Below are 22,480 nucleotides of genomic sequence, written 5' to 3' on the forward strand. Positions count from 1 at the left end.
AAAAACAATGAGGCGGGAACGAAGGAACAATTAAATTGGGTAAAGTAATCCGCAAGTATTTTCACGTGGAGCGCCATTCCTTGTCATTTGTGGATTAGAACAAACGTTCATTTCTTCCTCCTGTCATCCCATCGTCAACGCAGAGTTTGTCGGAAGATACGGGGAGCTATCTATATACACGTAAATGGCCTTTTCCCGCGTATGATAAATATATCTCCTACATCATCTAAGCCTAGTATACCCACCTGAAATAAGTTACCGTGTATGAAGAAGAGCCGTTTTTTTTTTGAAAGACACCGAGATAGCCAAAAGAGAAAAACCGGAACCATATATAAATAGCACTGAAAGAAAGGGGGCGCGCCGTCATGTGTATTACAGTCGTAGATAGAGTACAGTATAGAGCGGGACTGTCACTTCTGTCACGCCGTACTGATAATATCCAGTCCCAAAAGAGTCTCTTCTACTTAGCAAACGTATCAGACGTGACCCGACTGAGGCACAAAGGGTTCTTTGGAAACCAAGGACAAAAGGGCCCGCGGCCGAAGGGTAGAAACGGTCATTCCGGGCTCGGCGGGGTGGGGAGGGGAACCCCGCGCCATCACGTGTAGGCGTAGTCTATGTCGGGGACGCCGCCCTCTCTGTAGCCGCGGTTGGTGCCGTAGGTGACGTGATGGTGGCTGCCCTGGCTGACGATGGTGCCGTTGAGGCTGGCCGTCCGGTGCCCGCTGCGGTACGTCCCGTTGGCCTGGGATGCCGAGGACGAAGAAGACGGGAAAATGGTGTGGATGTAGGTCACGTCCTCCAGTTTAGGCTGCAGGGGCTGGTGAGCCATGGTCGTCATCTGAAAGCCCGCCGGAGGCGCTCGGATCTCTAGTATGGAATTGTCTTTCTTGGTACCCGACTCTACGTAATCGTCATAATTTTTAGCCCCTCGCCCTCGAGTGTACGAATTGGAACCCCCCGATTTGTAGCTGGTTCTCTGTCCGTACCAGCAGAAAATAGCAAAGATGAGTAGTAGGCTCACTAACGCCGTGGCACCCCCGATGATCCCCGCCAAGGGCAGGGCCGTTAGCTCCGAGTCTTGCGTGCCCTTGTCGGACCCGTCCCCCCTGGAGTTGGCCGCGGCCTCTCCGGTTTCTATTTGAGCGCAGGCCGGACTAGAATCCTTACTGTTGCTTTCCACGCCGCCGCCGCCACGAGGGGCCCCCGCGTTGGAGCCCAGAAAGGTCTCCTGGCGTAAGGGCAGCAGGCAAATAAGGTAATGCGAGCGTGGCGTGAGTTGGGTTAAATGGTACTGCCGTCTCTCCCCCGGAACCAGAGTCTCTGTGATGGAACCCAGGGCCGCGCTGGTACCCAACCTCAGCCACGAGAGGCGGAAAGAGGGCGCCGCCTGGGGGCACAACCAGCTGACTAGGACGCTGTCCGAAGAGAGGGCTTTGACGGTTAGCTCCAGGGCCTCTCCGGAGGCGTGTCCTTCCCCACCGGGGGCTAGAGGCATGACCAGACCCGGTCGCTTGGCCCGGAGCGTGAATAGGGACCCCTGGGTGGGGACCAGTAAAGAGTTAGTGGCCGTACTGCCGCGGGGAGCCGAGACCACGGCCTGCCCGTCCCCCCTGACGCTATCGTCGCCGCCTCCGTTCTTTTCGGAGGGGTTGCCGGCCGGCGGTCCTTCGCACTGCTCCATTAGATAGGTGAGGTCTTTCAGGGACTGACCTTTCACCGCCTCTGGCGTCAGGCAGGTTAAACCCCTGACCGTTACGGCGGCCCCCCAGCTGTGAAGCCAAGCGTGGAGCCAGCGCAGGCCGCAACTACAGTACCACGGGTTTCCCCGCAGTAGGAGTAGCTCCAGGCTGTCAGTGTCTTTGAGAAGCCCTCGAGGAAGAGCCGTCAAGTTGTTCCCCGAAAGGTCCAGTTTCTGGAGACGCCGCATGCCGTCCAAAGCCCCTCGCGGTATGTGGGTCATGCCGTTGTCCTGCAAGTGTAGGCGAACCAGATGAGCCGAAGGGAGGTTGACCGGGGGGGACTGCAAGGCGTTTCGGACCAGCGACAGCTCCGTCAGATTAGCCAGGCGGGAGAAAGTGTCGTCGGCGATGCGGGTGTTGGCGAGCAGGTTCCCGTCCAGGACTAGTCGACGTAGGGAGGAAAGTCCTCGGAAAGCGTGGGTGGGGATGGTGTTGATCCTGTTGTCGTCCAATCGTAGCTCCTCCAGGGACGCCGGGAGGCCGGCGGGGATGCTGGACAGATGGTTCCGGGAGAGGAAGAGCAGCCGGAGCCGCGGCGTCCCAGAAAAAGCCCGCTCCTGGATGCTCACCGTCGAGATGGAATTGTCATCCAAGTGTAAACGCTCCAGTAGCGGTAACTTGGCCAGAGACGATCGTGGTAACGTCCGAATGTTGTTATCCTGCAAATGCAGTTCGCGCAACGAAGGCGGCAGGTGGATCGGGAACTCGTCCAACTGGTTGGCGTACAAGTAGATGACTCGTATGGAAGTGCTGCGCTCTAGCGACTGCGGCAGGCCGGCGTTGCTCAGTCGGTTGCTCTGCAGGTAGAGAATGGCCGCCGTCAGCGGTAGCGGCGGGATTAGACCCAGTCCTCGGTCGTTGCAGTAGACGAAACCCTCGTCGCAGCGGCAGACAGAGGGGCAAACGATTCCTTCGTCGCCTTCGCCGCTCTCCATGGCGATGGCGGCCGCCGCCAGTTCTAGTACCTCGGCCAGTAAGGTGAGGCACAGGAGGAGTACGAAGAGCCAATCGCGAAGGTCGGCCACACTTTCGGTCGCCATGTTGGTCTGTAGGTCCTGATGAGAAATAGGGAGGAGTTAAAATGGGGTTGGAAAACTGCTATAAAAATGAGTGAGTTGGATTGTATTAGAAAAGTTATTTGGTTCTATGGCAGGGTTTTTTTTACCCTAAAATACCATGCAAAGTGCTCATCAAGAAACATAATTGTTTATCCGTGGAGCTTTTGATTTGAAAATAGGAACATCATTCTCTTGAATCACAATGCGCATCCAAGTCCTGCCAAAATGCATTTAAAGCTTCGGTTGCATTGGATAATAAAATGTCATATTCTGCCCAGTCAATTCCAAGTGATTGCGAACTGGAACGTTGACTGTTTCAAAAAAATACAACAAAAATAGGAATCACATAATACATCATTAGATATACCATATTTTCTTGCGTATTAGTCGCTTGTGCATATAATCCGTACCTTAAAATCATGCCATTATGGTGTTATGGCGTTGTCAACTTGTAGTTTTGTGTATGTCGACTTTTTATGCGCATATAAGCCGTGCACTGGATTCATTTGGTCCTAAATACGGTAGGTCATTCAATGATATGGTGGATTAACTGTGTTAAAACAAATAGCTAGAAACTCTATTTATTAGTGACTGGAAATTGCTTTTTTTTAGTTATTAGATTTAAAGTGCAAGCCAGCCTTTTTGAAAAGGCTCGTTTTGGTCCTCGTCTCTCTCTCGAGTCACTTGATGAAGATGCAATGAAGTGTTACCAAATGTAAAGTTTTTTTTTTTCCCTGACTTCACTGGGATTGACTAGTGAAACATACTTTGCAGAGGCTGTCCATTATTATTTGGGTCAGCGCAAAGCGAGTACGAGACAAATGGGCAATTTAGCGCCGAGAGATGTGAGGTGGAGTGATTGGCCCAGGAAGAAGATTACAAGAATCGGGCAAAGCGAATGGATGACAGGGATGGAGAAAATTGGACAGTGACGGAGATTACTTCAAATGGACTGAGTGACATGAAACTAAAATGGCAAAATGACCGGGAAGAGGAAATCCGATTAATTGCGTCCAGTGCCGATGATAGCGGGCGGCCGAGACAACAGACGCGCTCACGCCGCCGTGACAGCGACCAATCAAACCTCCGCTTTGGAATGTGGAACGACCCGATGCGGGATTTCTTCGTAGAAATGTCCACGCAAAAAAAATCTCGCATATATGCCCTATTTGTAGCTAAATAAAAATGATGACTGAATCGAGGGTACGGCTTATATGTGCATAAATTAGATTTGACATGCACAAAACTGCAAGGTAATGAGGACAAAAGCAAGACAACTTAATTTAAATACCATGTGCGATGATTTTTCTTAAGATTTTCCCTTCAAAATTAAACTTTTTGAACTCCCTATTAAAATTATGAATATGGATGTCAAAATTAAGAATAAGGGGGGAGGCTTATACGAGGGAAATTGTCAAATTCAACCATTTTAAGGCAATTTTAAGGGTACAGCTTATACATGTAGGCAACTAATATGCGAGAAAATATGATAGCAAATATATATTCAATACTATTAGTGAGCACTAATATATGTAACATAAAAATAAGCAAATAATAATTATCTCCACTGAGTCACTTTGACTGGACTATTTATAGAGATGAGTAACATACGCTGGTGAAAGTTGCATCTCGTCCTTTTTCTTTTGCCCGAGGCGCTATTTTTTTTCCCCCTGACATGATTTGACAGCACATTTGATAAACAAATCCATTTAAGGCAAGTCTTTTTTTTTTCTCGCCTATCTTTTTTGTGCAAATGTGCCCACGTGCTATTTTCCAAAGCCCAAGTCGCGCCATGCAAACTCGCCCTTTAGCTGCAGTCAAAATGCATGCAAAGTGAATGAGACGTGCCAACAATAGAATGGACGAGAGGGGTCGTGTCGGGAGAGCAATGTTGGACGGCGGATGGAAATGAGAAAGAGGACGCAGATGGAGACGTGAGAGTGGGAGGAGCCGTAAATGAATGCAAAGGGAGGATTGGGTGTGAAAAATGGTGCCCGTTTGTCAACTCAAATCGTGTGGACATATCTTCTAATGTGAATAAGAGGTCAGGATCATATTACTAATATTTTGTATTTTAGGAATGTCAGCATATAAGACCGCTAAAGTGATAAAGCTTTTGGTTTATCAGCCCAAAATGATAGGCCGAATTGTAGTATGGCATGGAAACTTTAACTTTTGGAAAATAAGTAAATGTAAGTAAAAGTGCTCAGGCAAAAAAACTGATTTTATTTGATTTTGGGAAAAAAAGCTCAATTTACAGAGTCCTAGTTAATGGTAATAAACTATTTCCTTTTTAGTCTATAATTGCAATTTTCTTTAATCCCAAATTGTATTTTTTATCTTTTTATGTTGTTGTTAGTTCAAAAAACCTTTTTAAATATCTGTTTTTGATCTATTTAGGGTTTTTAATTCAGTTCTTTTAATCCAATTAAAAAAAATCTAAATATTATATCTAAAAAGTTTCCCCTTTCACTATCAATAACCAGATTTTAAAAATCAACAATTCTACCCTTTTGAATAAAAAACAAAAAGCTAAAACGTCTGTTAGATTGAATACGAATACCCTTTTTTCCAATTACAATATTGTAAATAAACATAAAAAATCCACTACGACTTATTTACAATCAAGAGTCGCAAAGAGAAGATTTGTACTCATTTTAATGTTCAATTTTAATGTCAGATCATTCAACAATGTATTTTGGTAGCCTCATTGGAGACCTAGCAAAACTACGACATGACCTGCGTCAAAAACCAAGTTTGACAGCCGTGTCATGTAGTTTGTGTCTATGTTTGTGTTCGTATGACTTAAAAAAGTCTTTTTAACCTTGGGTGCGATGCCCAAGGGCTCGACTAACCTGATCAGTACGTTCCCTTCGCTTCTGGCGCGGTTCTTTTTCTCGGCGCCAATTGGCTCCAGAGGACTTTTTGATGGTCCGGTTCCAGCGACTTGGGATCTGTAGCCGTTCAGACGACGTAGGGTCTATTTCCTTGAGGCCGTGAGATCTCTCTCGGCTTTGACAAATGATGATAGGGATAATGATAGTCTTTACCGCAGGGCTCCGGTGGTAATACCAGCATGGCTCAGGGCCACCGCATTTGTCTGCTGGGTGGACTTTTTGTTTCGCTGGCTTGCTTGTTAGGACTGCCAAGTCAAGTCATCTTCAATGAGGGTCCAGAGGCCCGATCCAGAAAGAGATCCTCCAACACCACAAGGCGACACTTTAGTCAGACACTCCGAAGATGGGCGGTGGGCTCCGGGGTTCTTTTTGGGGAAGGACTCGCTCTTTTCATTCTCCAACTTGTTCCAATGCACTTTGCGGATGCTTGTTTTAGCATGTCATTTTGTAGCCTGAAAAGACACAGAAGAAAGCCTTATTATTATATTTTTCTTGCATACTTAGTCCCAAAAATATAGCTTATTTGAGACAATGTTCTTTTTCTGATGAAAATGAATGGATCGTTGAAATTTGTAGTCTCCGCAGGAATGGTTGAAGGCTCAATAATGAAAGAATTTTCTATTTGCCTTCAACTATTGATTGGTTTGGCCTTTGAATGGTCAAAGTTCAAGTTTGGTAGTCCTTGGATTTATTTGGAAGATTTAGAGATGAGTTTTTTTTCAAGTGTATGAAGTGATAAACTCAAATATTCAATTGGGTTTAGAGACGTTGTCAGATTTTTATAAAGCATGGAAAACGGGTTTTCCATGATGATGATGATGATGAGGATGCATAAAGATCAGCCTATCGCATTGGTTCTGAACCAGTTCATTAGCGGCAGTTTAGTAGACGTTCAAACTCAAACTGTATCACACAGAAGCTCACAATATTTCTACCTCGTGACACTCGTTAAACCACTTGCTAAGGGCGCCATCTTGCCTAATTTCGCTTTGAACTCTTTGACAACCATCACAATATTCTCCTAAACCCCTTCCAGATCTCGCCAAATTTCCCCCCGAAAACAACAACATCAAATTCCCCCGAATTTGACAAGAAACTACAGCATAAAAATACTTTACGAAGGTCGACACTTAATTCTGGCGTGCCCCTCGTTAAGGGAACAGTGTTTTATAGCCGTGTGTGGATTGTTTCTGTTTTTCTACGGAAAATATCGGAGCTTTCGGTAAGCACCGCTCGGAGTGATTTTGTAGCCGGCGGAGTAGAGAAGAACGGCGCTCCCAGGTGAGCACTGACTTTGGCCAGACAACGTCTTCATCAGGAATACAAAGTGTACAAAGACAGACTCATCAAGGCCATTAACTGCTCTGTTGCGCTTGCCTAATCGCTACAACCCGCGGGAAAGCAGATCACGTAACTAGCTTGGACGTTACGGCGCAAATAAAGCTGTTTTTTTGAAAGACGGCCCTTCTAAAAACACGTTACGTCTTCAGTGAAATCTTTTAAAATGGTAGAGCGCTTTGGAGTGGCCGTTTGAGTTACAAACCAGACGGTAATTTGTCTTTTTTGGTTAAATAGCCCTCATTTGAGGCGTGATGGACAGCTTCATATGTGCGGATTAGAGAGTGAATGGGAATGGGATGTTTGCAAAGCACGTCCACTTGTTGACTGGCGATAAGAGACACCATGTCGATAGTCGCCGAGCGTCAACGGGGCTTTGCGCCCGCTGCTTTGCCGTTAACACACTGACAAAGCCGTCCCACTTCTCCATCCATCAAGCTTCCCAATCAATGGCTCTTAACAACTCTCCGGCTCTCTGCGGCTACTTTTGAGGACACTGAAACCTAAAAACAAATTGACGTTCACTTTGGAATTTTGCCTATTCAAAAAGGGATCGTGTGTCAATTTCAAAGTAACTGAGCCCAAGCGACAATACAGACTCAGGAAAAGACATGTTAGACATGAATAAATAGGTAGTACATAAATAAACACATGCATCTATAAATCAATATACAAATAAAAAAATAAAAAATGTCAATAAATAAAACAAAAATGCAAATAAATATGTAAATAAGTAGGTAAATGAACATGTAAATAAGTAAATATGTGAATAAATAAATGTCAATAAATATCTCAATATATAAATGTGTAAATACATAAATATGCAAGTAATTAAATATGTAAATAATTAAATATGCAAAAAAATACATATTTAAATAAATCAACATGTAAATAAATAAATGTGTAAATAAATACATATAGGCCGCCCTTAAACTTTCCAACAAAAGTAGCCCTATTATTGTGGAATATAAGGCCTTAAACTTTATCGAAAATAAAGTGTCACTGTGCTATTTATTTTATATTTTTCCTGTAAGGATTGGCGGCAATATCCTCTCAGATTGATCAATGGTCACCAGTCTTCCTTGCGTGACCTCCTTTGTCCCGGATAAGAGAATATATAAAACGACTGTACGTGTTTTGGAATCCGTGAAGATAGGAGCACCATCTCCTGTTTTTTTTTTTTTCCTCCCACTTGTCTCTCTCTCTCTCTCGCTTTGTAATGAATACACGCAAATCCCAAATTGTAATTCAGGTCATGGTCATCTCCGCTAAGGTTGTATCCTGGCAACTGGACTGCTGGAGAGTTCACCTTAAATCCAAACCGTTATTTTTTGCCATTTTTTACTTTTCAACTGTCCATAATAACGCATTAGAAATCAAAGAGTGTTGTTATTCAGGACTGAATTAACCCATGCAAAGTCATTGTGATTCAATTCAACAGCATTTGATTAATTTTAAAACTTATCACATTGAAACGAACAAAATCCAACTCATTTTAAATCTTCTGCTTGTATAATGACAATAAAAGCATTCAATTCCATTCAATTTTGACAATTAGAACTAAAAAAAATTCTCACATAACATCTTAGCGACAGTAACTAGCGGCTGATTTTATTGGATGGTGGCTTAACTTGTATTGACGTATCACCTAAACGTTTTCTTCCCTAACGACGACATAGAAAAACAAAGAAAGGCCTATTGTTGACCACTCGAAGGGAAGCCACCAACTGAGCCATAAATAACGGGCCTCCTTTCCTCGACAAAAAAGCATTTTGGTCTAAAGGTTAAACATTTTGAGCACATACAAGTCAACGATGAAGAAAACCATCTCCTTAAGCATTTTTTAGGAAGACTTTTTGACAAAAAACTCTTTTCAATGTAATTAAAAATCTACTCCTTCATTCCAACGCTCTCAGGAGCCTTCTTTTTTTATATAAGCTCCTTTCAATGACCTTCTATTTGCATTAGCGCACCACTGAAACCTTTTAATCGACGATAGCAGAGGAAATTAACTATATCAAATCTCAATTTCCATCAAAGCTGCTCTCCATCAGGCATTTGAGCAAAAATCCACAGCAAAGAAAAGTGACAGCTGCGATACTTGGCAGCCGCCTCCTCCGAGACGGCGAGCCGGGGGGCGCCGGAGCTCGGATTTCATGCGAGAACCCAATTGCCGGCACTTTGTAATCACGGGGCTGTCTAACCTCGGCGTTAGCGAGGTTGATGAGCGCTACGGCACCCCCCCCTCCCGTCGAGGCTCGCCGCTGAATATTAAAACGGCGAGTAGAATTCCCCCGAGCCTCGTTGCCGGGCGGGGCTTATTGTTGTGGCCGCGGGTTTGTGGGTTTTTATACTCTTAACGCACAAATGGCCGTCTAGCACGCGTGCTCACGCACGGAGCGGCAGTTAAGAACGCCAGTCCGGGTGATGGGTGGGGCATTGGCGGACCGCCGAGGACCGTAAAGGCCAGCCCACCGAGAGACATCATGGCCGACGCCGGGGCCCCCGATGCCGGACATTATTTCACCTCGTGGTGTTGTCTCTTAAAAGTGAACATGCTCATTAAAATTGGCAAACACGCGTGTGTATTTTAGTTAGTTTTGTGTTCTCAATGCCGACTTTTTGGATTTGAAGTATGTTGGTTGAGAGTATATTAGATAATTTTAGATTTAAAAAAAGTATGAAAAAATAATATATACTGTACTTAAAATATCATTTAGTATGAATCGGTGAGCTTTTTATGAATGTTATCATTATTATATTATTATTGAAAGCCGTTTTGGGCTAAATGCTTAATGGCGACTCTTGATAAATTTATAAGATCTTTTGGTAGTAGTGGATAAAAGGGGTTTCAAATGGACTTATCTGATTATGTATGCTTTGTGTGAAAGTTAGTTTAATAGCAGGGGTGGCTCTTGAGCCGCATGCGGCTTCTGACTGTGAAATGAATGCGGCTTTTTGCTTCTGATCAGATTTTTCGTACATATAATGTGGCTCTTTGCAGTGGTTGATGTTTTAACTCTGGTTCAGTTGCATTTGATGTTTGTTTTGAAGGTGGACATGTTGTTTTGTAAAGGGAAGGAAGTGTTGTGGTCAAAAATAGGATTTTAATCGTCTGTTTTGGCTTGTGCATATGTCTGTTTTGGCAAGTCACTGTGTGGTTATTAGGCCTCTTCTTTGACTCTGTTTAACATATTTTCTCATTGTGTCTAACTTGTTTGCCACCTCTTTTACTTTTGTCTTTATCCGATATGAGTATCTTTAGTTTAGAATTAGGCAATTTGCATTTCCTGGCAAAATGCAATGGACTCATTTATTGTGTGCATTCATCTATTTCACACTCGTTTAATGAATTTGCACCTTCTCCACCAACACAGGTTGCATTTAATAACACGCTATTGCCAGGAACTCTGCGATTACTCGTACTATCCGCCAGCTCCCCGTTTGCATGCGGCTGTCTCCGCGGATTTATTCGCGCGTGTGTACGAACGAGGATGTTTAACTAAACCGCGCACGTAACATTCCCATCTCTGCCTCCCCGTTTCTCATTTATGGAGCTGGCGGCAGAAAAGAAGGAGTGTAGAGAGGGCAGGACGGAGAAGAAAAAAAACAAGCGATTGGGGAGGATGGAGGGGGGAGTCATGGACGTGAGATGGTGAAAATGGCGGCCGGGGTGCAAAGGTGTGGATGGGAAGAAAAAAATGAAGTCGGCGGGCTGGAGTAAAATGGGGGAAGCGGTGGTGAGGATGAGATAGAGAGGAGGCGAGATGGGGTGGGGGGTGCCGCGAGAAAAAGAGGCGGCGGGCGGCAGATTTATGAAGCTATTGGAATGTCATTTGGAGGCAGAAATTACTGTCAGCCCACGCCAGGTTTAAACTCGCCCAAGCCTGAATCCGGGGAGAAAATGTGACACGGAATCAGACCGCCGAATCTCTGACCTGCAAGGGCGTCCGTGCGGATCGGAAGATGGCGTTCGTATTTCGGAGCTTAAATTCTTGGAGGTCGAGGTCGCGATGGAGGTCGGGGTCGGGAGGCGGGGTTTAACGAGGGGTTACTGGGAAAGGTGGAGGTGAGAAACGTGTGGACACACAGCGTCCATTTAGTGCCAGGCGAGAGGCGAAAATAATCAGCAGAGATCTGTTTTTTTTTTTCTTGTCCCCCCTACGCCATAGCCGGGGGAGCCGCTTGCCATCTGCGCCATAGCTTTGACACGAACGGAGGACACTCAGCCAATGATGTGTGAGCTTTCACTTTAGCTTAATGGGACTGAATATTTTTCAACGTCACTTTGCTAATGTCAGACATTATGCTTTTTATCCCGGTAGGAATTGTTATAGTAATACACAATGCAAAAAGACATGAGAAAAATGAGCTGGAGGCGGTTTCTTTTATGTATTTCATATGTTGACGCATGTGGTGGCGCTCATTGTCGCCATGAGAACATATGGCGGCGCTCATTTGCATAACCGGGCCTTGCAGCTATATGAGGCACAACCTCTTACCTACGCTTAGCCATGTGTTGCCGCCGCTGAATTTATTAATGGGAGAGAAAATGCTAATTATTAATCAGCATCGTCATTTGAGGGAAACTTTCTGCTCTCAATTTAAGCTCCTAAATGTGTGAATAATGTGATGATATAGGGCCTCAAAAGTCTTTGTTAAATGAGAAAGACCCACATTTTCGGATTATAAAATATTTTTACTGCATTTTAGGTGCCTGTATTTGTCAAAATATTGTATTTTTTTTGGATTGAAATGTCATTATACAAACATAATGAGGTTTAAAGGTTTACCACAATGTGCACAAATTACCACAACAAACTAATAGACAAATACATCATTAATAAATCATCAAGAAATAATAAATAAGTGATAAATAAGTAGTCAACAACATAAATAAGTAAGGAAGTGCACAAAAAAGGACAGCAAACTAATATACGAACAGATAAATCATTAATAAATAATAATAAATGAATGAAGTAAATGAATAAGTAGTATTCAACATAGATACATTGTCAATAATGCATAAGTATTCACATATTGCAATAAAGAAATGGAAAGGTCAGTGCAGTAGGCCGCCATTTTGGGGATATTTACCCTATTTTGCCCGTTAAAAATGGCTAAATTATTCCGATGACCCAATCAAGTCGAGTCTTGCATTGAATTAGCTTCAACCACACATACTTTAAAAATAGAAAAGATGTTTTGACAATGAAAAAACTTTCTTTGAATGTTCCGTAAGAACCAAAGATTTTGTCAGCGGGGAGAGAAAACTCAAATCTTTTGTCGTGCCGTCACATCAAGTGCACTTCATTAACATGTTTGGGAGAAGAATAATGGCCGCCCGTGTCGTTCAAAGCGGAAAACTTTCCGGCAAAATCGGGGATTTGGAGCAGAAAATATCGGCGAAAAAACCCAAGCGCTCATTTACAACAAGCCGAGAGTAAATCCGTTCCATCAATGAACCAAATCTGCGTGTTGAGATGCCCTGGTTTGGCCAAACGTGATTTTCCCGACCGCCATTTTCTCTTTTCTCGATTTTCGGACTTTCTCGCCTGTGTCCTTTCATTTTTTTCATTTTTTCTTCCCCTCCGGCGAGTAATAATGTGAGCCTTTGGCCCTTGCGACAACACAACTTCTCACTTGCACTTTGGCCGAAGCTCCATCTCTCACACTCGCCGGTTTGGAGGTCAATTATCTGGAAATGTGCTTTCTAGACGAAGGACTGACGAGTCACGCGGCAGCCAGGTGTTAAATAAGGGAAAAAGGGAGCTTTCAGCATTTTCTGTGGGAAATTCATCATCCTTCAACACCTGATTTCAACATCTTTGCCAGCATTTAGATCAAATGCAACATCCCACCTTTTCCTGCTTTTCGCACTTTCTCTTTGCACACATTCCATTTGTTATATGGCCGTTAACAGAGGCGCTTTCTGGCCGGGACACACCCAAAAAACACAGGTACACCCGTAAGAATATATTAATAACAAAAAACTCAATTTGAGCCAATAGGAGAGTACAAATATGCCAACATATATACACCAAAACAAATTGTACAAACCCGAAAAAACGAAATTATCGTATTTTATCGCATATTAGCCACCATAAATTGTCAAATTTGAGCAAAAATCCCGAATATTCAAGCCATTTTGCAGAAATTAATTTTTTTTTCAATGTATTTCTGCCAATAATGCTATCTGCAATTGCGATATTAAGATGAATGAAAGCACTGTAATGAGTTTTTTCTCTTGCTTTCTCATGATTCAAATCTGCCAAGCTTGCTCACCACAAACTATTTTCACTTTAGGGACTTTAAAATCAAACATTATAACATTACAGTTATGCAAATGCAGATTTGAATGACCTCGATTTTTCATTTATTTGTTGAATTACACTATTAAATCCTCCGACTCATGTCACCGATTAGATTTTGCTTTTAAATCAAATTAACTTACCTCTTTTTGACCAGAAATGTATTTTTGAGCATTTGCATTTGATTTAAAATGGCCTTTAGGGCTTACTTTTCATTTCATCTCCATTTCTTGGAGATTATCAATTTCAAAAGGTAAATTGAATCATGAGCTTGAATTCCCAAGTCAATTCTCTACTATAAACAACCAAATTATAAACGATTTTAAGGCTACGGCTTATACGTGGCTAAAATGCGACAAAAATATGGTAAATAATCAAAAAACCTAATCAATTTTACATGTTTCCACAACCAACTGTGACACCCGCCTCAAATCCGATGGTTAAAATGAACATAGTCCGTCTTTTTGCACACATTTGACTCTTTCCAGTCATTTGACTCATTTCGTAGATGTGAAGCGATTTCAAGTGCGTTTCTCTCGCACTCTTTTTGAAGAACATTCACAAAGTAGATCTGAGCAAAGTCGTCTTTTAAACCGAAGTTGGCCCGCTCGGCGGCACGCGGCCCAGCGGGGCACGCCGCGGCTGACGGCGCTGTGATAAGGGGGCGCTCTCGGGCTCTCGGCGCGCGGAGGGCGCACGCACGCACGCTGCTTTCGTATTACGCGCTTTCTCAGAGACTGATGAAAGGTGAATGTATTCATAGTGAGAGCGCCTTACGCCACTTTCATGCCAAGCGAGGTCCTCCCGAGTTCTTTCATCCGACTGTAAGCCCAACGTATTTCCTAGATATCTTCTTATCTCTGTTTGATTCATGACTGTGTCATCGTAGTGGCGAAAAAAAATGTAATAGCGACCGTAGTTGTCCAATATCCATTGTGAAATTCCTATTGTAGTTCCATCAATGGAAATATTCACATTATACGGCAGTGCCGACATGTTTCGAACACGTTTGGGCAACTATTAGACGCAAAAATGTATTGAAACTCATTTCAAATTCAAAGTAGAGTCAAATGGGGTTGCAATATTTTGGATTTTCAACAAAAAAAACATTTTTTTACAGTATAACAACATACTATACAGTTGTATTTTTAGTTGCTTTCCTATTAAAATTCTCCCTTAGGTTTGTTTTACCTGTTGTACCTACTGTACATTTTTTTTTTTTGGCGAATAGCAACCCGCCCGGCAACAAATACGATCTTTCCACCACTGTAACATTAGTTGTTCTGTGCACATTCTGTTCCACTTTTCTTAAATTCAACCGCTGTACATAATAAGTCAACACCATCTGTCTTCATTGTATTCTATTCTGCCCCGTGTGCTCTGTATGTAATCCATAATGCAAGTTAAAAAAGCTATTAACTGCAGCACCACGAGACGACTGTTTGAATAAATAATCCCGTTGAAATGCCATTGAGAGTTTTTCCAGCTCAGAGAACATGTCTTCTCGCTGGCTGTCTTTTTCCGACTGTGTACAGGCTACCAAGCGGAACTATCTCCGGACAGGCAATTTTCAACTACCACACACCTAGACATTGGCGCAATGACCCTTTCTAGCAAAATCCTTCAATTTGCCGTACTTTAACCTACGTGGGATGACAGCAAAACAAAGTAGCCATTTTTTAAATCTGACGAAATGCCAGGTTTTTGCGGCAGACCGAGGTGAGGCGTTGAAATTCTCAAATAGAGACGCTTTGTTACTTTTTCAGTCGCTACGCTTTATCTCTCTATTAGTTTCTGTCACTCTGCGTCTCCTTATTATCCAGGAAGGCGATAAAGAAAAAAATATAAACGACAAAAAACCTGATGGCGGGATCAAAAGCATTGAACAGTTTGGAAGAAAATGTGCTGTTTTTTGAGCAACTTAGAGGAACTAAAGCCAAGTATGTTCGTATATTTTTTCCCGGGAGGATTTCGTTCTAAAATGACAGCCCTCCTTCCACCAAGAGAGAGAGATGGAAAAATATATAATAATTATCAAAAGTTGTGCGGAATCTCTACACACTTTGAGATATTTTTAACTGAGCAAATGAAGGAAAAGCATTTAGCCGTCACGTAGCCTTGACATTTAAAGCACCCCCTTGTCGTGCTTTGTTTTCAGTGCAATTCGCACTCTTCACCGTTTTCATTATCTGCATCGATTGTGTGTCAGTTTGCCTTTGTTGCCGTGCTCGTTAGTGGAATGCCGAACGGCGCCGTGTGCGTTGACCTTGTCCGAGTGCTTTTCTGGCCACGGGATTGGCTACTAGGATTGGTCCACTCTGGCCCGGGGTTTGTAGAGTCTGAGTTTTTAGGGCATTCTTTTGTTTTCTGGTCTGCTTAACTAAATAGTTGTTGGTCTAATATAGTCTCACTTGGATGGATTCTTTAAACTGGACCACATCTGTCAAAAATTGTGATAGATTGTATGTAATAGTCGTAAGCAACCATGTAGTAGTTGTCCAACTGTGTAACTTTGGGATTTCTTGTATTTTTTCGCATATAAGCCATATTTTTTAACAAAAAAAAGATGACTGAATCGAGGATACGGCTTATATTTTTCACGAGTAGAAGTAGCATTTACTATTTGTTGGTTATTTTCAGTTTTGCAGTAAGAAAACAACCATTGTTGGATGAATTATTAATTCCTGATGATATTGACCCTAATAATGTGCTTCTGATTCATACAGTATCTCAGAAATACCATATGTGATGATTTTTATTAAGATTTGCCCTTCAAATTAACATTTTTGTACTCCCGTTTCAAACTATGAAAAATGTTAAAATTTCCTAGTTTAGTGAGAAGCATTGAGCGTGATAAAATCGAATAAAAACATGAAGAAAGGTATTCATTAGTATTTTTACTGTAGTGTTGTGTATTATTATCATCTCCACCAGAGATTGTAACCTGATGCAGCTGGAAATAATGACGGAATGACTAGAATGCCACCGGCAGAAATGGGCCATTCCATCCAAGTGTAGAAACTTGAAATCAAAAGAAGAAAAATGCCATTCCCAGCCATACTTGAAAAGCACTTTTAAACAGGCCGCATGCAATCGAATTAAATGCACCTCGCGTTCTTTTTAATGGCGCCTTTTGCTTCAGGCACAGCACTTCAACACGGCAACACGTGATCTGCTGTGGTTAAGCCTTTTTCTTTTTCTTTTAATGTATCCACTCAAGGTGTCATTCGCACTGAAACAAGCCCACGACGTCCAAATCTATTCTAGTCTAGTTTTGCCAGTGTGACATGGCACTGCCAAATATTGGATTAGATTATTTTAGATAACTTTGTTCATCCCATATTTGGGAAATGTTACTGTCACAGTAGCAAGTGAGAATACAGACAGCAAAAGACATTTTAGATATAAATAAATAGTTAATAAATAAGCGTGTGGCTGAAATATATATATATATATATATATATATATATATATATATATATATATATATATATATATATATATATATATATATATATCCATACATATATATACATATACATTCATATATAAATACATGTATAAATATACATATACATACATATATACATACATATATATGTACATATATCAATATACATATACATACATATATATGTACATATATCAATATACATATACATATACATACATACATATACATATATAAATATATACATATACATACATATATAAATGTACATACACATACATAGAGATAGATGAACATATATACATACGGTTGGTCTTAATTTTCAGCCATTTTTTTGTATCCGATAGCTTGCAACATTTCTTGTTTGAAACTCGCAGCGGATGTTATGTCCCTCCACGGATTTGCCATTTATTTGCCAAACGATCGCATTCTTTGTGTACATTTTCCAAATAGTGATTACCTCCTGGCGTCAGGGCCATTTTCCGCTTACTGTCCAAATCGTGGGTGGCGCAAGCCCAAGTTATTTATTGCTTGATCAGTCACACCCGATTTGGAGAAGGGACAATCATTTAAATGGTTTGTAATGCCATTCCAATTTAATTTTGGCCTCGCATGTACTCGTATCCGCTTCATCAGATGGTAAAATGGCTGCACTTGTCCGTTTTTTTTACCCAGGTAGATTTTGCATGACCGCTCAATCTTCGCAAACTGCGGCGAAACGGGAAATCGTGGCGCTATTGTGTGTGAGAAGAGACTGGTAAATAATTAAAAAGTGGCCTTGCGGTGCAATGCATCTCTTTACGAGTGTGATCTGGCAGGTACGGTGAGGTATTTCCTCTCCATAATTTCTCTCCTGACAGCCGCCGCCAAAATTGTGATAGAACCTTGTTTATAAAGCTGTGTTTGTTTCGGCGCTATACCGCCTCCTGCAGTACGTTACCTCGGGCGAGAACACATTTCATTTTCCAAATGGCCTGCCCGACTCTTGCTCTTTCAAAGGGTTGTTATTTTGTCACAAAGAAAACGCAAAGGGCCAACTTGCCTTTTTGATTTGGAGCGGAAAAACACTTTAACCATCGTTATATCTTAATGGACACGTACCTGTCAATCTTAGGCAAATGATCCCCTTATTAATGATTGCCCTTATTAAGTGATAATAAATCGTATAAATATTTACTCAAATAGCGGGCACTCAAAAGTTTTTCCCCCATAGTGGACGGGGCGTCCAATCAGTAGGTGCGCCTTTTGTATGCAGTAAATTCAAAATTCTGACAAAAAATGCTGACATCTTAACTGTCTGTTTACATTGCTTGCTGACACGCTATATTTAGATAGTGAAAAGGGCGGAAGTGACTATTGTGGGTGTACTTATCATTCTTAAAGCTTTAGTGACCGAGACAACCCGAATTAAAGCCGAAAATGGGTAAAACGATCGTTTTTACAAAAAACTGACTAAAAAAATCTTGTAAAAAAGTTGTTATACGGCGTACACAATTTAAAATGATCAAAAAACATATAAAATACGAGAAAAACGTATACATTTCCTTCCTATCACTCATAAAATTTGTAAATTAAGTGTAGGAATTATTCGCTTTATTCACTGTTAATATTCATACGGTAGAAAGTTAGATTTCTTAACGTGTTGATGGTTCTTATAGATAAATTCAATGCAAAATTAATAAATAAATCCTCACTCTCTAGATTCAATCCAGATAAAATTTTATTCATCCTTAGTCGTGGAAATCCGAATTCCAAATAGTTCTAACAATACTCTTACTTTTTGATCCTTTTTAAAGTCTAGCATTATTTTATTGTCCAAGCCAAACCTTTAAGAATTAAAACTGACAATTGTCCATTTGAGGATTGCACTAAAAGCATCATAATCTCAAGGGATTGAATCCCCATTTTTCAGGACATTTTCCGTGTAATGCAGTTCCATCGCTTTAGATTGCGATCCTGAGGAAGACGCTCCCTCATTCTTTGAGAAGGCGCTTGAAATAAAAGTAGCGCTTGTACAGATTAGAATAAAGAATCGGAAGCTTTAGCGCTGCGCTCTCACAAAAGACAACACGGCTAATCCGGTCTGACATTATGGCCAAATGATGAACACATTATGATGATGCTTCGGGTCAAGCGATAACGGGAAGGGGAAAAAAAGCTCTCGACATTTTTCTCGTAATTTGTGCGAGAATAGGCTCCGCGTTGATTTATTCTCTGTGAAATTTGCATGTGAAAAGCCCGACACAATCGGCTGAATGGACTGTGCTCACACAGTGTCTTCCGAGTGCCTTAATGGTGTCGACTGTACATTCGCACACGTTGTTCGAACATTGCAGAATTTGTGAAAGGTTCTGACTTGCGCCCATCACACAATGCTCCGGCCTTCGCTTTTGTCTGGCAAAAAAAGACATGGCGTGGAAGTGTCCCAAGTCTCCTAGTTTCCTGGATTTTAGATACTATAAGGCAAGTAAAAGACAGTTTCTCAAAAAACGGCAGTGTGCCTTATGTATGGATCCATATTAGTTCATCGTGGTATAAAATTGCTTTCAGCACAGCTCCATCTAGGTTGCTCTATCCCACACACCCTACTACTACTACCACTACTCCTACCACTATTACTACTACTACTATTCCTACCACTATTACTATTACTACTACTTCTACCACTTTTACTACTACTACTCATACTACTACTTCTACCACTTTTACTACTACTACTCAAACTACTACTTCTACCACTTTTACTACTACTACTCATACTACTACTACTCCTACCACTATTACTACTACTACTCCTATCACTATTACTACTACTACTACTACTACTATTCCTATCAATATTACTACTACTACTCCTACCAATATTACTACTACTCATAACACTATTCCTACTACTACTACCACCACTACACTACTACTACTACCACCACTACACTACTACTTCTACTACCACAACTACACTACTACTTCTACTACCACAACTACACTACTACTTCTACTACTACCACCATTACACAACTACTTCAACTACTACCACCACTACACTACTACTTCTACTACTACCACCACTACTACTACTAATAATATAATCACTACTACCACTTCCACTATTCCTACTACTCCTACTCCTCCTACTCCTCTTACTACTCCTACTACTCCTACTACTTCTACTACTCCTACTACCTCTCCTACCACTACTACTACTTCTACTTCTCCTACCACCTCTCCTGCCACTACTACTACTACCACCACTACCACAACTGCGCCCATTTTGAAATAGGGCATTCATTGTTTGTTGTTTCATTGTCCATTTTAATACTCATGTTTATACATCATTTGAACTCGTGTGATTTAGATCGGATTCCAAACCAACTATTCTACAAAAACCCTTTGCCTATTTTGGTAAACAGGCCACCGCACCTCTTGCTAGAGTGCATTAACTAGGAAAGTCAGAAAGAAAATGAGCGGATCTTTTCTCATCTTTTTTAATCATTGTTTTATTGATGAAGCCAATCTCCAAGTGATTGTGGCAATCAAAGTGCACCATTAAGATGCAACCGGCAGTGGCATTGTCTGTCCATCCACTCTCATCTGGTTGGCATTTTAAATCAGGGCACACGACATGACGTCAACTGTAGAAACGTGACACACCCCCCCCCCCCCCCCCCCCAGCCGCGATTCTTCTTTGTGGGCACCGTATCTGATCAAGCGGGCCGGTGTACCTCTCAAGATAATGCAGAGAAAGCTTCAGATAGCAATTGGTGCTGGAACAATTTACCAGCTGCACCCCAAGTCACAACAGTCTGCCATAAAATGCGGGATCTATTTTAAAATCACTTATCACGGAATCAGATGCCGAGTAAAATTGCTCCGAGAATAGCAGTAATTATTATTTGCATGGCTTCCCAAGCGACGAGGCACGCCGCAGTAGACTCCCGAGTCCCCTTCCGGCTTTTTTAAGACAATTCATCTCAAAGCCTTTTTGCCTTTAGGGCGGGTGGGTAATATTGCGGTATTTTAAAACCATAGTTTGGGGTGTATTTAGGTTTCAACTAGGTTTTATCCCCCAACCTGTCATACTCAGCCAATTGCTCCCCTTATTAATGATTGCAATTCCCCTTATTCAGCGATTAAAAAATCATATATTCACATATTTACTAACACATTTTTATCCTTTTGTCTTAACCGTTTATTGTTCTTAAGACACTTAATAATACAAATATAGCATATAGTTTCATCCCATCTGCTTTAACTTTGGAATTTTTATCCATCCAGGACTCGTGTTTTAATAACTTAGCAACTTTTTTTGTATATCCAGGACGCATGTTTTAATATCTTAGTGTAGCACATCTGTTTCCGAGGCCAAATGTCCATTGTTGAAATAAGATTACCGGTTTTCCGAAGGCCAATATTAGCACGGGGCTCCTCTCAACTCTCACAATACGAGAGCCTTCTCATTTCCGTCTCCGGAAAATCCAATCACCGATCAATAGCGGGCCGTTCCAATAAGCCCAATTGGTAAAAGGCGATGTTTCAGCTCGCTTTTCTTTCGACAGGCCGCACAACAACAGTTTTGGTGGCTGGCTATCGACTGACTCGCAGTGAGCGTCGTCCGAATCTCGCACATCTTTCATCGAAAGAAACGCTTCCGGCTCGCCAACAACGCCTGAGTGTCGATACGCTCAGAAACTGCCCGGTCCTGCTCTCTATGAATTATTGAACTTTTGGATGAAGTATTTATGTTGAATGTCATGGCTTTAAAGTCATAAGGTCTTTACGGCACGTTACAATTTAAGGTAGCATTATATTTGGCAAAATAGCGAATGGCAGACATCACAAAGGTGGGTTTAAAAAAAAAAAACTGAGGTCACGGTAGAACCTGGGGGTGGTAGACAACCCTGTTCAAAGTGCGGGTAGAAACCTGACAGGCAGTCGCTTCCTCTTGACAGCGCGCGACGTCTGCGCCGTTGACCTTTGGCCTTCAACTGGACATGGGGTAAACAACTAGTGATTTCTGTTTGAACCAAATCAACTTAGCTTAGTGCGCCTGGGTTCAAATCCAGGTCGGTCCACCTGTGTGGATTTTGCATGTTATCCCCGGGCCTGCGTGGGTTTTCTCCGGGTACTCCAGTTTCCTTCCACATTCCTAAAGCATGCATGGTAGGCTGATTGGACACTCGAAATTGCCCTTAACTATGATTGATTGGCTGATTATGCCCTGCGATTGGCTGGCCACCAAATCCCTTGCCTCGTACCTGAAGTCAGCTGGGATAGGCTCCAGCACCACCCGTGACCATAGTGAGGATAAAGCGGTTCAGAAAATGAATGAATGACTTGTTTTAACTGGTAAAATGTTTTAAAGTTGTGTTTTAGGGCTTCATTTTATACAATTGATCTTCAATTTTTACAATTTTCTACATTTTATATTCAAGTTTTCCAATTTTATACATTTTATCTTCAATTTTTACAAGTTTATACATTTTATATTCATGCAATACAGTCATTTCTATTTGTAGTAATGAGATATTGACAGCTACAAATTTTGTGTGTCATATTTTGACGGGAAATTACCGCACTTGCATTTTTGTAGTGGGTATATGTAGTTGTAAATAGTTGTTTGAGTTAGTGTTATCCATATTTGGAAGAGAAAGAGCCAATAAAGTGTCTCCGAGAGCAGCGTGGC

The 22,480-nt window shown here is 41.9% G+C and overlaps 2 protein-coding genes across 9 annotated transcripts in view; one reads left to right on the forward strand and one right to left on the reverse strand.

The window, feature by feature from the left end:
- The window catches only part of macrod1 (mono-ADP ribosylhydrolase 1), a 131,098-nt gene that overhangs the window by 21,143 nt on the left and 87,475 nt on the right, over positions 1-22,480 (forward strand). The gene's annotated exons all lie outside the window — the stretch shown is intronic.
- Positions 373-22,480, reverse strand: part of flrt1b (fibronectin leucine rich transmembrane protein 1b) — a 30,295-nt gene continuing 8,187 nt past the window's right edge. For both annotated transcript variants that reach the window (XM_077732659.1, XM_077732658.1), the window contains exons 2-3: positions 5,656-6,149; positions 373-2,797 (exon numbers count right to left, since the gene is read on the reverse strand). In XM_077732659.1, the coding sequence (XP_077588785.1) occupies positions 599-2,782 (2,184 nt within the window). In that variant the 5' untranslated portion in view covers positions 2,783-2,797; positions 5,656-6,149 and the 3' untranslated portion in view covers positions 373-598. The remainder of the gene's footprint in view (positions 2,798-5,655; positions 6,150-22,480) is intronic.

This window comes from Stigmatopora nigra, chromosome 14 (assembly GCF_051989575.1).
Source record: "Stigmatopora nigra isolate UIUO_SnigA chromosome 14, RoL_Snig_1.1, whole genome shotgun sequence".
Classification (NCBI taxonomy): domain Eukaryota; kingdom Metazoa; phylum Chordata; class Actinopteri; order Syngnathiformes; family Syngnathidae; genus Stigmatopora; species Stigmatopora nigra.